Source organism: Paramisgurnus dabryanus, chromosome 4 (assembly GCF_030506205.2).
Source record: "Paramisgurnus dabryanus chromosome 4, PD_genome_1.1, whole genome shotgun sequence".
NCBI lineage: Eukaryota > Metazoa > Chordata > Actinopteri > Cypriniformes > Cobitidae > Paramisgurnus > Paramisgurnus dabryanus.
Genome location: NC_133340.1, coordinates 19,729,635 through 19,744,194, shown reverse-complemented (window position 1 = coordinate 19,744,194; position 14,560 = coordinate 19,729,635). Strand labels below are relative to the sequence as shown.

The following is a 14,560-nucleotide window of genomic DNA, read 5'->3' as shown; positions in this document are numbered from 1 at the left end:
TGATGAGGGACAGACCGAGTTAACTTCACATCAGCAAGAGCTAAGTGCCAGTAGTAGCAGGACACGTGACATTATAATACACGATATAAAAATAAATAAAACTTGCGTGAAAATTAACGTAATGCGCAACTAGTGTTAGAGAAAGACGTGATGTGAGTGTGTGCGCACGCGCGCGTGTGTGTGTGTGTGTGTGAGAGAGAGGCGCGGGCGCGATTGAACAGTGGAAACATAAAAACAATACATACTCTGTCATTTTGTTCATATGGGACATAATTCAAACGGCAAAGTGTTTGCTTATATTTGTATACAGTCGCAATAAAACAAAACATTTTGCTTTTGTCAAACTGTAAACTCTTGTCAAACTTTAACTTACAACTGTCATCTAACCAAAATCACACACATCAAAGCAAAAAATATTTATCCAACCCCGTTTAAAAACAGTCTGTGGGTGGACATTCATCGTATTGCATTGGTTTTCATTTCTTTCATTGACTTTATTGTATATGAGAGGTTGTAGTGAGCTCACATTTTCTGCTACAATGAAGACTAAGGTATTGAATTAAACGGGTAAATATCAGGCATGCATTGCAACCACTCTAAACGTGCTAATAAGAAAGGGGGCTAAATAATTGACCAAATATTAGTTTAACCAAAAAATCCTAGCTTGCACTTCCATCAGAGTGCAGTTTTTCCTTGTCTTTCATATTTGTGTTTAGTATTGTGGAATTGGCAAAGACCTGGTGGTTGTTTGTGAAATCTGTACAGACAAAATTAATAGGCCTAGCTATTTTCATTATTTCACAGCCTTATTATACATCAAAGTTTAATATGACATGGACAAAATATTAAATATCCTTGTCTAATAGTCTGACAGTATTGTGGCATTGTATCAGGACATCCTTGTGTCTGTTGCGCACGGCTAGGGGCGAATGGCCGGATGATGGGCCTATTTGGGAAAAAGTCCAGGGCTGTTTTTTAGCCCCAGTCCGTCCCTGCTTTGCATTTTATATTCATATAGTTGAACAATTGTACACACTGATTAAAATAAAAAACATTAATGGCATTAATCAAAACTTTGTCATATTAGGAACAATGTCATTGCTGCGCAGTTATACTTGACGTCGTCGCTTAACATTTTTCACAGCGATCAGCTGTGATTCTCGTTGACTTTGAGTAAAATTATGGAAAGTTTTTCATAAGATCCCCTGGGGTCAATGTGTTAGCATGAGAGAAGCTTGATGCTGTCGGGAGAACAAGCGATCGTCTCCCGACTGCCTCTCGGGTAAATTATTAGATGTTGATGGCTTACGTTTCTTTCCCGTCACAGAAAACCATCACAGGTTTATCAATGCTATTAAAGTATTATTTTGTTTTTGTTTGTTTGTTGATCACGAAGTACAAAGTAGATGAGGAAAACTAGGACACTGTGTACTCAACGCGCCGCCATTGTTTGTTTACATTTGCGTGGAATGGTGCGCTGTAATTTGTGGAGCGGATTTATTGCATTCTGTAGAAAAGGAGAAGTGGCGTTTATTGCGTTTTGGGAAAAAAGGGAGAAAAGATGACAGAATAACACGGCGGATATTGGATTTTGCGTAAAATTAAGAATTTACTTTTAAATGCTGACCTGATATAATACTGATTTTGGCAGTAAATCATTTTTTTTCAAAAATGGCGTTTATTGCGTTTTGGAACCAAACTATTCATTGATATATATATATATATATATATATATATATATATATATATATATATATATATATCAGTGTAAATATAGGTAAATCTGCCAAAGAGTGGCAGAGCTAGAAATAAATTGGGTTGCCAGGGGGTGACCAACGCTACTTTATGGGGTCCATAGTCCATGAAAGAAAACAATCTGCAAAAAGCATCAAAAAAGAATGAATGAATCTTATGACTGTTGATTCCCTGCAAACAAGCCTACGATGGCCCTTCATGGGCATAGACTTAGGGCCCCATGCAGGTTTGCTCACCGGCGAAACGTTGGCCCCTTAGCCCTGGCCCTGCACGGATGCTGAATGTATATATTGTCCCAATCTTACAGAGTGTTAAAAAGTAACATTGAAGCAGAATTAAAAGCTGTTTTTAATCAGAGTATGAATTAAAAGATTCATACACGGATTCTTGATGTTTGTACGTCCCAAATATACAGCGATTAATGATTGTCCAAAGTTTCTAAGAATCCTTAATGACAAAGTGTTGTGAGAGTTCTGGATATCAAACATTATTGGCAGAAAAAGAAATGTAGTGAGTAAATCAATAAATTAGATGATGATCTTCACTATTATGTACAAGCCACTACAGAATTGCACAAACTTTATATGAATTAATAAACATTATAACAAATGTGCTAAATACACACAATTTAAAGCCAAACAGAAAGCAAAGGCTCAATAGTCCAACTAAAACTAACAATGATCAGCATCATGGTGACTTTAAATGAAAAAATCATCAACATCTAAACCTAATAAGTAGATTTTCTACAGCAATATTTTACTGAACATTCAGAAATAATGTTTTATAACAATTCTTAGAACTTTTCTCTGTTAGCAGGGTGACTGTCCTTACGGCAAGATAACAAAACATCATAATTGGCCCTGCCCACTAGCATTCAGGTGAAACGTGTGTTTATGAAGCAATTGTATAATAAAACCTCCTGGAGAATTATAACAACAAGAAAAACCCATTTCATGACCTCCTTAATGTTTTAGGAGTGAAGAAAGCTTAATTTTAAACACTTACCCTAAGATTCTCATACAGGTCACCACATGTTTTATGGTTGTCGTGAGAAGGACTATGATGAACCGTCTTTGTCAGGGAAAAAAAAGTGAAAATAAGAATAATGACTTAATAATAAATAAATAAATAAAAAATGTTCTCATTTTACCTGAGAGCTATTTCGTTTTTTCATCCTCCGGATCTTCCTTAAAAGCAAAGATTTCATGTCATACAATATTTACTTGATATTATTATATCTTTCATGTCAAATCTGCAGAAAGCTGTTTTAAGCCAGTGCCAGTATTGAGATGTTTTACAGTGGTTAAAAACAAAAAAAAACAGGAGCAACTTGTGCCGTTATGCATCTCATGCTCTGATATAAATTTCTGTGCCAGATACTGATTGATTTAACTTTGTTTACAGTTTAGCAAAGTATTTTTTAAATGTTGGATTTATATTAGGGGTGATTTGAATCAGGTGTGTTAAATAAGGGAGACATACAAAATGTACAGAGCAATGGGCCTCCAGGAACAACGTTGAGAAACACTGATTTACACCAGTGGTTCTCAACTGCAGTCCTCAGCCCCCCCCCAGAACATTTTAGATGTCTCCTTATATAAAACACCTGATTCAGTTCATCAGCTTGTTAGTGTGTTAATTAAGGAAAAGTTTCTGGAAGGAGCCTAATGAGTGGAATCAGGTGTTTCATATCAGGAGACATCTAAAACATTCTGGGAGGGGGGCCACTGATTTACACATATGCTGTCAAGAGCACGCCAAACCTCTAGGTGGCGTGTAACAAGAAGCTCAAGCCCACGTAACCCCAATCAGAATCTCGAAAATAGGAACTACAGCAACAAATCACTTCCTCTTTCTCTTTTGAACAAGGTCGCACTTTTTACGTAGGTGCGAGCTCTGGCGCATACTGTGAAGTTGGCTGCCTAAACACCCATTTGTCTCAGTTTACAAACGAATTCTCCATTTGTGAAGGGAAATGTCTCTGTTTTTCAAAATAACCATTTACGTGTAAACAGGGCCTCAATGTTATTTTAAAGGGGTCAAATTATAACATATTTTTAAGATGTAAAATAAATCTTTGCTGTCCCCAGAGTGTGTATGTGAAGTTTTAGCTCAAAATACTCCACAGCTAATTTATTATAGCATGTAAAAATTTATAATTTGTAGGCCTGAGCAAGAGTGAGCCGTTTTTGGGTGTGTCGTTTAAAATGCAAATGAGCGGATGAAGTGCAAACACTGATCACAATGATGGTGGTTTGTTGTAATTGAAACTCAATTGTGCTGTCAAGTACTTTTTCCTTTCTCTCTTCACTATGGCAGTGCTGTGGTTGGACAGTTCAGACAAAGGGGGCGGTATTATTGTAATTCACCTTGCTACCTACCTCACAAAACAGGCGAAATCTGAACGACCTAATTTTTCACATGCTTGCAGTAAATGGCTTACCCAAACAAAGTTACTGGGTTGATCTTTATCACATTTTCTAGGTTTATAGAAGCACTGGGAACCCAATTATAGCACTTAAACATGGAAAAAGTCTGATTTTCATGCTATGACCCCTTTAAGTTTGTGTTTGTTATGGGTTCATTTGAAGTCACCATTATTGTGATTAACGTTTCCTAGTTAGTTAGGCATTCGTCGTTTGACCTTAAATAAATGGATTTTCTCTTGTAGCAATTGTAACATTGTTTTATTAAGACAGCTTGTCCATTGCTTGATGTAGAGGGAAAACTTTTCATAGCATCTGAGGTTAAGTATTTATATTAAACTCTATCAATCTTTAAAACATTGGATCATAAATAGGGGATAAAGACAATAATGCAAATTCAAAAATGCTCTATGAATATGACCCTGTTCTGAATAAGGCTGCTGTAATGCTTTAGTTTTTTAGTTTTTTTTTTGCTTAAGAGAGACATCATAACTTCTGATACAAATCTCAACAAGGGTGACAGTAAATGGTAAGAAATTTGCACAATTTTGTCATGTCACAATGCATAATGGGAGTGATAATTGAGTTTATACAATCCTGGTACCCAGCATGCATTGCGACATGAAGCTTTGTTGTTGATTGTCACCATGATTGTGTTTTATAGGCTGATTGTTGATGTCTCAGTGTGTCTGACTGACACCACGGATTAGATTTCGATGAAAAATATTAACTCTTAAGGCTATATGGCTTCATGGGGTGGACTGAATATAAAATTATACACTTGTATCCAGTGATTACTTCTTTGTATGAGATCATTGAATCACAACCGGGTGTGGCTCATAAGTCTTGAAAAGTGAAGCCTCTGGCTCTTTGATCGCCCCCTGGTGGCTGGCTGCAGTACAAGTCATAACCCCGCCCTCTCCAATCAAACAAATGGGACTCTGCTCTAAATAAAAAAATTATTTACACTTCCAATACAAGTTTCCGAAAGATAGTTTTAGTCCTTTTAAGTAATTGTTATCACATTGATATATGTTCAAGTGTTCATTTTTGTGATAACTTTCATTTTAGCTAGTTATTTGATGCTATAGAAATGGGGTGTGTCGTTAAGATTGGCGTGGTTTAATTGGTCGCGCGAGCGTTTAGGCGGAAGTTTGATACCGCGGCTCCGCCTCTGGCTCCACGGACGATTTCTTCTGCGCATGCCCTGGCTCCAAACTGACGTTTTTACGTAACATGGCGGCGACCGTGGACGGATCATTTTAGTATTACTTTATCCAGAAAAAGAGTCATCAAAATAAAAAATTAAAGACAGGGAAAATTCTAAAATTTAAGGGGCCATGGCGTGAAAATGTTAGCATTGCCACTTTGTAGGTGTGAGCAAAAATAGGTCATTGAAATTTGGCTTTCCTTATGATGTCATAATAGGGATGTAACGGTATCAAAAATTCACGGTACGGTAGTATTTCGGTATGATGCCCACGGTACGGTAATTATTGAAACTTTGCAGGAAGAAAAATAAAACAATGAAGACTTGGAAAAACTCCCATAAGTGTTTATTAAACAAGACTGAATATTACAATGTACAAAGTGTAGTGAAGTGTTTACAATTTTCATAAAAAGGACAAAAAAATTAAGTTTCATTTTAGTTTGTCGACTTTAAACAACTCCCAATCAGTCAGGTTTTAAGAATTGAGTGACTCCCTCAATTGACCTAGTTTTAATTATTATTAAAATTAATGCTAATGCTTGGTACTCCTATGAAAGCAACGGTTGTGATTGTAAAATTAAGAAAAGATTATGGGTTTTAAGATGGGTCAATTCCTGAAAACAAAAACAACCCAGTAAAAAATGAAAATTGCTTACTTAGCTGGACTTAGAGCTGAGGTCAGCTCACTTAATACAGGGGCGCGTTTCCCAATCGGAAGTCTGCAGCCTCTATGGGTCGCATTTGTAGGCTGCATACGTAACGAAGACCGTCTTATTTCAAAATATTAACATTTTTCAAGTTTACTATTATTCTTATTTAATCGTATATTATTGTAACACGCTTATGACTTGCGAATGTAATACTCAGTTAACTTAAATACACCAGGCGTTTAATGACGGATGCAGCCTGCATATGCGACCTAAGGAGGCTGCAACCTTCTAATTGAGAAACGGCATACACACTCTGCTCATTCACGGATTTACTCACTCGTTTTTTGAATGTCCATCACATTTTGTCCTTCCTCGTTTCTTGTCACAGCGAACGCGAACTTTTTCGACACATCAGATTTAAAATCCGTGTTTCTTTTTCTTCCGCCATTGCCGCTCCACTTGTAGAGAGGCGTCAGAGTAGCACGCATGGGATTATGGGAATTGTAGTTCCCGCGTCCCTCCACTCGCTTTACTTGACCGGAAAAAAACTACACGTGTTGCCCGGAAGACCTTACGTTTTACCGATCATGTGACCACGGTGGTACCGGGAAAATCTTCTACCGCAATACCACGAAATTTATAATACCGTTACATCCCTATGTCATAAGGATATCTTATTAGAATAATACCGCCCCCTTAATGTAAACTATCCAATCACAGCACTGCCATTTAGTGCAGAGAGAAAGAAAGAGAGAAAAAATAATTCACAGCACAATTGAGTTTGAATTGCATCAAACCACCATCATTGTGATCAGTGTTTGCACTTCATCCGCTCAATTGCATTTTAAAAGACACACCCAAAAGACAAATTTTTGCTCAAACCTACAAAGTGGCAATGCTAACATTTTCATGCTATGACCCCTTTAAGTTGATTTGACACAGAATGACCAGCAGGTGTTCACAATTAATGTCTTAATAGTCACTTCATTATCTCATTTACTTTAACACTGCTTCAGTGTTATATTTTAACACCAGTCTTTTTAAACACCCATCTGGGAGTGGATTATATATATGGTTTATTTAACACCAGGGATTTTACTGCGTAAGCCTTATTTTGCCATCCTTACACTGGCTACCAGTAAAATATTGCATACATTTTAAAATATTGCTAATCACCTAGAAAGCCTTAAATGGCCTAGCACCTTCGTATCTTTGAGAATTATTATAAGAATCATTCCATCAAGTACACTGCAATCGCAAAACTCTGTTCACTTAATTATCCCTAGAATATCAAAAGTGTCTAAAGGTGGTAGATCCTTTTCCTACTTAGTCCCTAAGCTCTGAAATGATTTACCAAAAATGTTCGAGAATCAGATACAGTTAATCAATTTTAGTCTAAACTAAATACATATCTCTTTATCAAAGCATTCACATAACTCATCTTGTAAATATACTTATGCTGCAATAGTTAGCTTGTCCAGAACCAACCAGATATTCAACCATTATACTGTATGACACTTGAATTACACGCTGGCAGCCCTTACGCTAATAGGATTTTATTTCTATTTCCCTGTCTCATCCTTGAACCTGAGGACACTGAGACTAACAGACCTAGTTCCTGCTGCCGTGAAGCTCATTACATCAATGATCTACTGGCCTTCCTTCAACGTGATTCCCAGCCAATGTCTGCCCAGCGACCACCGACTGCTTTCTGTATATATAAAAATTTTTAATTAACTTAAAATTTAGTTTATCCTCTATATAATCTGCTGTCTTTTTTCTCCTAGGAGTTTTTCAACCCCTAGGGAGTCAGCTCACAACTGCTTAACTGCAATACTATCCTACTTTTGTCATCTGCCTATTTTCCTGTTTTTTTTCTTCCATTTATTAATGTAAAGCTGTTTTAAAACAATTAAACAATTGCAAAAATCGCTTTATAAACAAAGTTGAATTGAATTGAAAGATTAGACATGTGTAAAATACAGTCATTAAAGATACATTGAAAACAAATGCAATTAGCCTACAGACAGTGTAAGCAAATATTAAACATTGCATGTCTTACCAAATTATCATCACCACAATAAAAACTGCAGCCACAAAAATCAACACTCCAATGATTGTCTGAAATATCACCATATTTCCTGCAAAAGAAAAAACAGAGCAAAACAAAAATGAACCAAGTGTAAAGCATGTCCAAAAGCCATGTCAAACCTCCTGTTTTTCCCGAGATTTTCTCATATTTTAGCTTTCTATTCCGCTATCATCCCATTTAAATATTTTCATATATTTCACCCATATTTTAATTTTTCTATAAAAAATCCCACTGGGTGGATCTGATATTCAGTGTTGGGGAAAGTTACTTTTTAAAGTATTGCATTACAATATTAAGTTACTCCCCAAAAAGTAACTAATTGCATTACTTAGTTACTTTCATGGAAAGTAATACCTAGTTACTTTTAAGTTACTTTTACATGTTCTCCCTGTGTCAGCGTGGGTTTACTCCGGGCACTCCGGTTTCCTCCCACAGGCCAAAAACATGCAAGTTAGGCAAATTGGAGATACCAAATTGTCCCTCCCCCAACTTGTGTATAAATCAACTTGTCTGAATAAACTTGTGTATGGATTACCTGGTTCTCGCCATGAATATAGCCGTAGATGCTGGAATGGCGTAAAGACATAAAGGAAGAAGAAGTTACTTTTACGTTACTTTTTCTTACTTGGCTGAGGCTTGATCTCTTTCAGGTCTTGCAGATGTTTTATATTACTGAAAATTTAATATTTCCATCGCAAAAATGTGAAGCTCTGGCTTGCGGTCTCAAACTGTTCCCGTTCAGGCCCGCATGCATAGAGTGTGTAATTCTACGTGACCATATTCAGTTTTATTCAGTACAATATTTTTTTTATCTACTAAATGAAACTGAAAAGTAACTCAAAGATTAATGTGTACACTTATAAAGTAATGCGTTACTTTACTTGTTTGTTCAGAAAAGTAATATTTTTACGTAATGCATGATACTTGTAATGCATTACCCCCAACACTGCTGATATTTTCGCTACTGTCATGGTGAAGTCAAGACAAGGTGAGCGGATCCAGCTGCAGTTTTAAGGGTGTTTTCACATTAGCACTTTTGGTGCGCACCCGGGTTTGATTGACATCAGAGTTCGGTACATTTGGATGATGTGAACGCTGTCTTCCGAACTTGGGTGCGCACCCGCGAAACGTACTCGAGTCCGCTTAAAAAGGGTGGTCTGGGGTCCGGTTCAAGTGAACTCCAGATCGGTTCGCTGCCAATGTGAGCGCAATCGTACCAAATCGCGGAAGTGAACCACTGTTAATTACGTATTATATGGAATGTCCTACCAAAACAGACGTGTGTGTTTGTGTGCGTGCACTTACCTTGACAGCAAGTGCATAGATTGCTTGCTTGACTTTTGTTCTTATTTTTTTAAACCTTTGGTTTTGTTTTCAAAGAAATAATACAGAAACACACTTGCATCTGTCTGCCCCAAGCATAATAAAGTCGCTTCGATGACAACGGTTTGTCCGGCGACGTACATTTTTGATGAGGCATTCAGAAATCACCTCTCTGCTTGCAGTTCGTCAATCACGCTTACGCGGCTTTCACATAGGATGCGGTGTGCTACAGTGTGTATATTTGCGTTAAATAGTCGACGGGGGATACAGAGACTGATGTTGCTCATCTCCATTTCACATAACTTTAAGCATACCTCCAACAAGCTGCTTGACTTAAACCACACCTAACATGCCAACTTGAATTGCTACGTGTTTCCATGACACGGCTTTCCTTCCGATGTCTCTGTAGGAGCATAAACTTGTATTATAAAGCTCTGGGAATCCCGAGTATAAGCTTTCGTCCATTTTGCTTGTTTGGATGCCCCGTTTCTATTGGCCCCGCGGGTAATCTTCACAGAGCGCAGCGCAAAAGTTAAACTATTTTGAACTTTGACCGCGGCGTGAGCGCAAGCTGGGCGCAACAAAAAACCGCCCTCGCGCGGCGCAAGCCATTAAATGAATGGGTTTCATAGCGCAGCGCACACTGCATCCTATGTGAAAGCCGAATTAGTCGTCTTCTCTTTAACAGCGGTTGCCAAGCAACATAAAAACGCGTCGGCTGCAGCTTGATGATGCAAGCGTACCGCAGTTCGGATGCAAAAATAATATGTGAACACAGTCCATGGGGGGCATGGGGAGGGAGGAGCAATCGAACTCGGGTTCGGACCAGGCAATCGCACCAAATATGAAACCGCCCTTAGAGTTAATTGATAATCCACAAGGTATAAAGAACACAACAACTGACAAACATGCAATGAACAGGTAGGAAATTTAAACAAGACAAGAACCAATGACAGAGAAGAGACAAAGAATCACTATGACAACAGATAGGCAGTGGGTGGAGTATGACAACAAATAAGGGGGCGGAGCAATACAGGAACAGGGAACAAAGCAAACTAAAACAGGGCAGACACAGACAGGACTCATGACAGCTACATTTGCCCTTGGGAAGGCAGGTGACAGTATTAGCTGTAATCTCACTCAAATGACATCCACCAATAAATAATAGAAGAAAAAGAGAACATCATCCTGAGGAAAGTTACAAAAAATGCAATGTGTTCACCGACACACACACTCTGTGGATATGTTCGCACCTTTGGATGTGCGCGCAGCAGTGTGCAATCAATTCCTTGTAACTTTGCGTGTTGGGAAACACTGCTGTTTGTGCTTTACTGTTATGTAAAATCAATCACACTGGTCAAGCCTACAAATTAGGGATGTGCATCGATGCATCCCGTTCCCATTAAAAAGACCTGGCTAAAATCGATTCTGAATTGTAAGGCTCCGATTCAGTGTTTCATGCACAGCTTGTGCGTGTACTACGGCTCCGTGATCAGAAGGAAGTCCTTATCAATCTAAAATCACTACGAGTTTGACTCGTTTATAACCTGCATTTAAAAAAGCAACACTCGTCAAACACAATCATTTAAAATATTCTCTATTATCATGAAAATACCTGAAACAATCTGAAGAACAGCGATATAAATATGCCTCTAGATATTTCCTGGAATAGTGTTTGTAATGATACTTCTTCTGTGGCACAAATGGAGTTTCTGAACGAAAGCGTCCTCTGGCTTTTGAATGTGGCAGCATTTTACCGTAATTCATTCAAATTCATTAATTGAGAAAACGCGCATTTGCCCGATTAATTGTCACAACCCTACTACAAATACACTCCTTAGAAGGTGTTAAGGATTGCAACGTCTGAGACCTATGTGTATAACAAGTCCTTTGCAGATTCACGAGAGCCACACAACAAATGAAAAAGAAAACTTATTCAGGGGTTTTAAAACGGTAGATTGGGATCATATAGTGGATTGCCAAAAGGATTGTCAAAAACTGTTTTGTCCTATTGATGACAATTAATGGCAATGGTTTTGATGTCAGGCAGTTAGGGATTGCAATTATACTTACATTTAAGTCATACATTGAAAATATAAACTACTCTCTTCTGGAAGAGAACAATTTCTATTTTTTTTCTGCATATTTCTATAAAAATGGTTAGGTGGGTCCTGAAATAGATTAAACCTGTCTAAATGGGCCGCAGAATAAAGGTGGTGGTGGAGGGGGGGGTTAATGTTGTGGTTAGCCCTATCTCAAAATATAGATATATTCATACCTTTAACATTAAGTGATACAGCAGCAGATGTCTGAGATCCGACTTCATTCTGAGCCTCACAGTAAAACCATCCACTGTGTCTGGAGTTAATGTTAGTGATGCTGTACGTCTGTCCAGATCCAACAGATGATGTTTCATTCTCCTTAAACCAGCTGTAGATCTGAACAGGTGGATTTGATTCACTGCTGCAGGTCAGATTCACTGAATCACCCTCCATTATTTCACCAGATGGATTCACCACCACATGAGTCTCTTCTGGAGGATCTAGAGGGAGATTCATAATCATTCTGATTTCTCAAATACTCAAATGAATTTAATAAATTAATTAAATATGAACTTACAGATGACATTGAGATATTGATGAGGTGATGTGAGTTTGTGTCCCTGTACAGCACAGCTATAGTTGCCTGCATCCTCTCTTCTTACTGACTGCAGGATGAGTTGATTGTTTCTGTCTGTTCTCTCACTTAATGACTGTGTGTTTTTAAACCAGATGAATGTTGATCTGTCAGTCAGACTGCATCTGCTTTTACATGTAAGAGTCACTGAATGTCCCTCTATCACTCTCTCACCTGAAGACTCCACCTGAAGATCTGACAACACAACACAGATACAGATATCTACATGTCATTCAACACACATTATTATCATCATTGAGTAATTCACTTACCTGTTATTAGTGTGATATCCAGAGTCACTCTAGGTCTTCCCAGCCATTTGTCCTTTTCTATCTGAGTAGTGAATCTGAAATAGTATTTGTGTGAATCTGTCTGTCTCACATCAGTCAGTCTCATGGTGCAGTCATGATGTTTATCTCCCAGATAATGAATCCTCTGACTGTATTCAGAGTTATTAAACAGATCTGGAAACTCTTCATCTTCTGTTTTAACATCAGTTTTGGTCCAGAACACTTTCGTGATCTGACGTCCAGTAGGGTATTTATAAGTGCAGTTTATTATCACTGTTGAACCCTTTAGTGCACAGATGGATGAAGAGCTGTAATTCACACCCCACTCATCATCAGCACTATAAACTCCTGAAACACACAATGATCATGATGAATACATTAACAACAGCTTCAGCAAATGCTGAACTTTAACTGATAAACATCTAAAGTGTGAAGATCTTTAGTTGAGGTTCAGTGTGTTAACAATCACACAACAGCTGAGACAGAATTATGATAACAAAACAGAAACAATAAAATAAAAAATCAATTGATGATTTTAATTCACTTAAAAAATCACTTAAGGTTTGTATGAATAATGAATATAAAGTCTAAATATAACATCAGTGACTCACCATGAATCATGAGGAGAAAGATCAGAGAAGGAGGAGCTAACATGATTGACATCACCATAGCAACACCTACATTCAACACATGATGAAGTGTTTCAGCTCAACACTGATATTTTCTCATTTAGTTTCTTTGTTTCTCATAAACTGACTAAAATATCTCACAGTTATACTATGATAAGATAGATCATCTGATATGATATTTTATATTTAATTTTAAACATGTACATTTGATTTAAAATACCACACATTATTTCACACGCAAGAGAAAGTTATATTACCCTGTGCTATTTACATTAATGATATAACTTAATTTTCTTAATCTATGTGGACCACTTTTTCATTTCCATTGTTTGAAGAAATCATTTCATGTGCACAATCTAACATCCAACTACTGTAGGCACTACAACCATAACACAAACCAAAACAGCCCATAAACTTAGATGTGGTTTTTGACGACCGGCTGACCTTCACTGAACTTATCACAAAGAAAACACGGTCATGCAGATTATACAGCATCAGGAAAATCAGTTAATATCTAACTCAACATGTGGCATAACTCTTTGTTCAGGCACTGATCATTTTTAGACTGAACTACTGCAATGCTCGGCCTGCTGGTTTATCAAACCACTCCAAATTATTCAAAATACAGCAGCTAGAATGACTTTACAGAACCCCCCCCCCCAAAAAAAACATACCTCACACCTCTCTTTATCTCTTCATATTGTCTACCTTTCTACTAGTTCAGGTTATTGCTCCTTGCAAATCTGCCATCAATGCATTGACCAGCACATAAAAAATTCATCTACACCCCACCTATAACCCTCCAGTTAGTGACTGAACGGCACCTTGTGATACCCTCACTAAAGGACACAAAATTCATCTTCACGATCCTGTCTGGTTAGCTGCATCCCTTTAAACAATCAATAAACATCTAAACACACAAGGAGCTCAAATGTAAAAGCCTCTAAATGCCTTTATCCAAAATAAATGATATTAACTGAATGCTCTCGGCACATATTATAGGTTCATTACATACTTTCATATAAAATCTGCTGAATCCCAGCCTCAGGTCATTCAGATATACTGCTTTGTTGGAAGAATCCATTACGAGTCTGATAAAAAAATGCTAATTTACAAGAAAATGGCAACACCTTATATTACGACCCACAATGTACCACATAATTAAGCAGAATTTACAGCATACCTATTTGTAACAACAGAGTACCTCTACAGTACGTACTGGTAGGTATAAGGGGAAAATATGATAAGTTTGGGGTATAAGGGGGTAAGAATATGGAAAATTATAAATTATTATGTAGAGGTAATCTGTTGTTACAAATAGGTACGCTCTAAATTCTTTTTAATTACGCTGTACATTGTGGGTCGTAAAAATAAAGTGTTACCAATCTTTTAAAAGGTACAGTATCTATGCACTGTTTAAAATGAGAAACATTAATGTGTGTATAGAGGTTATAAAGTCCTGCTCTTACCTTCAGATGCTCTTATCACTTTAAGACCTCAGCAGAAATG

The 14,560-nt window shown here is 37.5% G+C and overlaps 1 protein-coding gene across 1 annotated transcript; it reads right to left on the bottom strand.

The window, feature by feature from the left end:
* Nucleotides 1-8,099: 8,099 nt before the first annotated feature.
* On the bottom strand, nt 8,100-13,097 carry LOC135752456 (sialic acid-binding Ig-like lectin 14). The gene is made up of 5 exons (XM_073814580.1): nt 13,034-13,097; nt 12,405-12,770; nt 12,076-12,327; nt 11,735-11,998; nt 8,100-8,182 (listed from the first exon to the last, which is right to left on the bottom strand). Exons 1-5 carry the CDS (start codon nt 13,089-13,091, stop codon nt 8,100-8,102), a joined length of 1,023 nt encoding a protein of 340 aa, XP_073670681.1. The 5' UTR covers nt 13,092-13,097.
* Nucleotides 13,098-14,560: the final 1,463 nt, after the last annotated feature.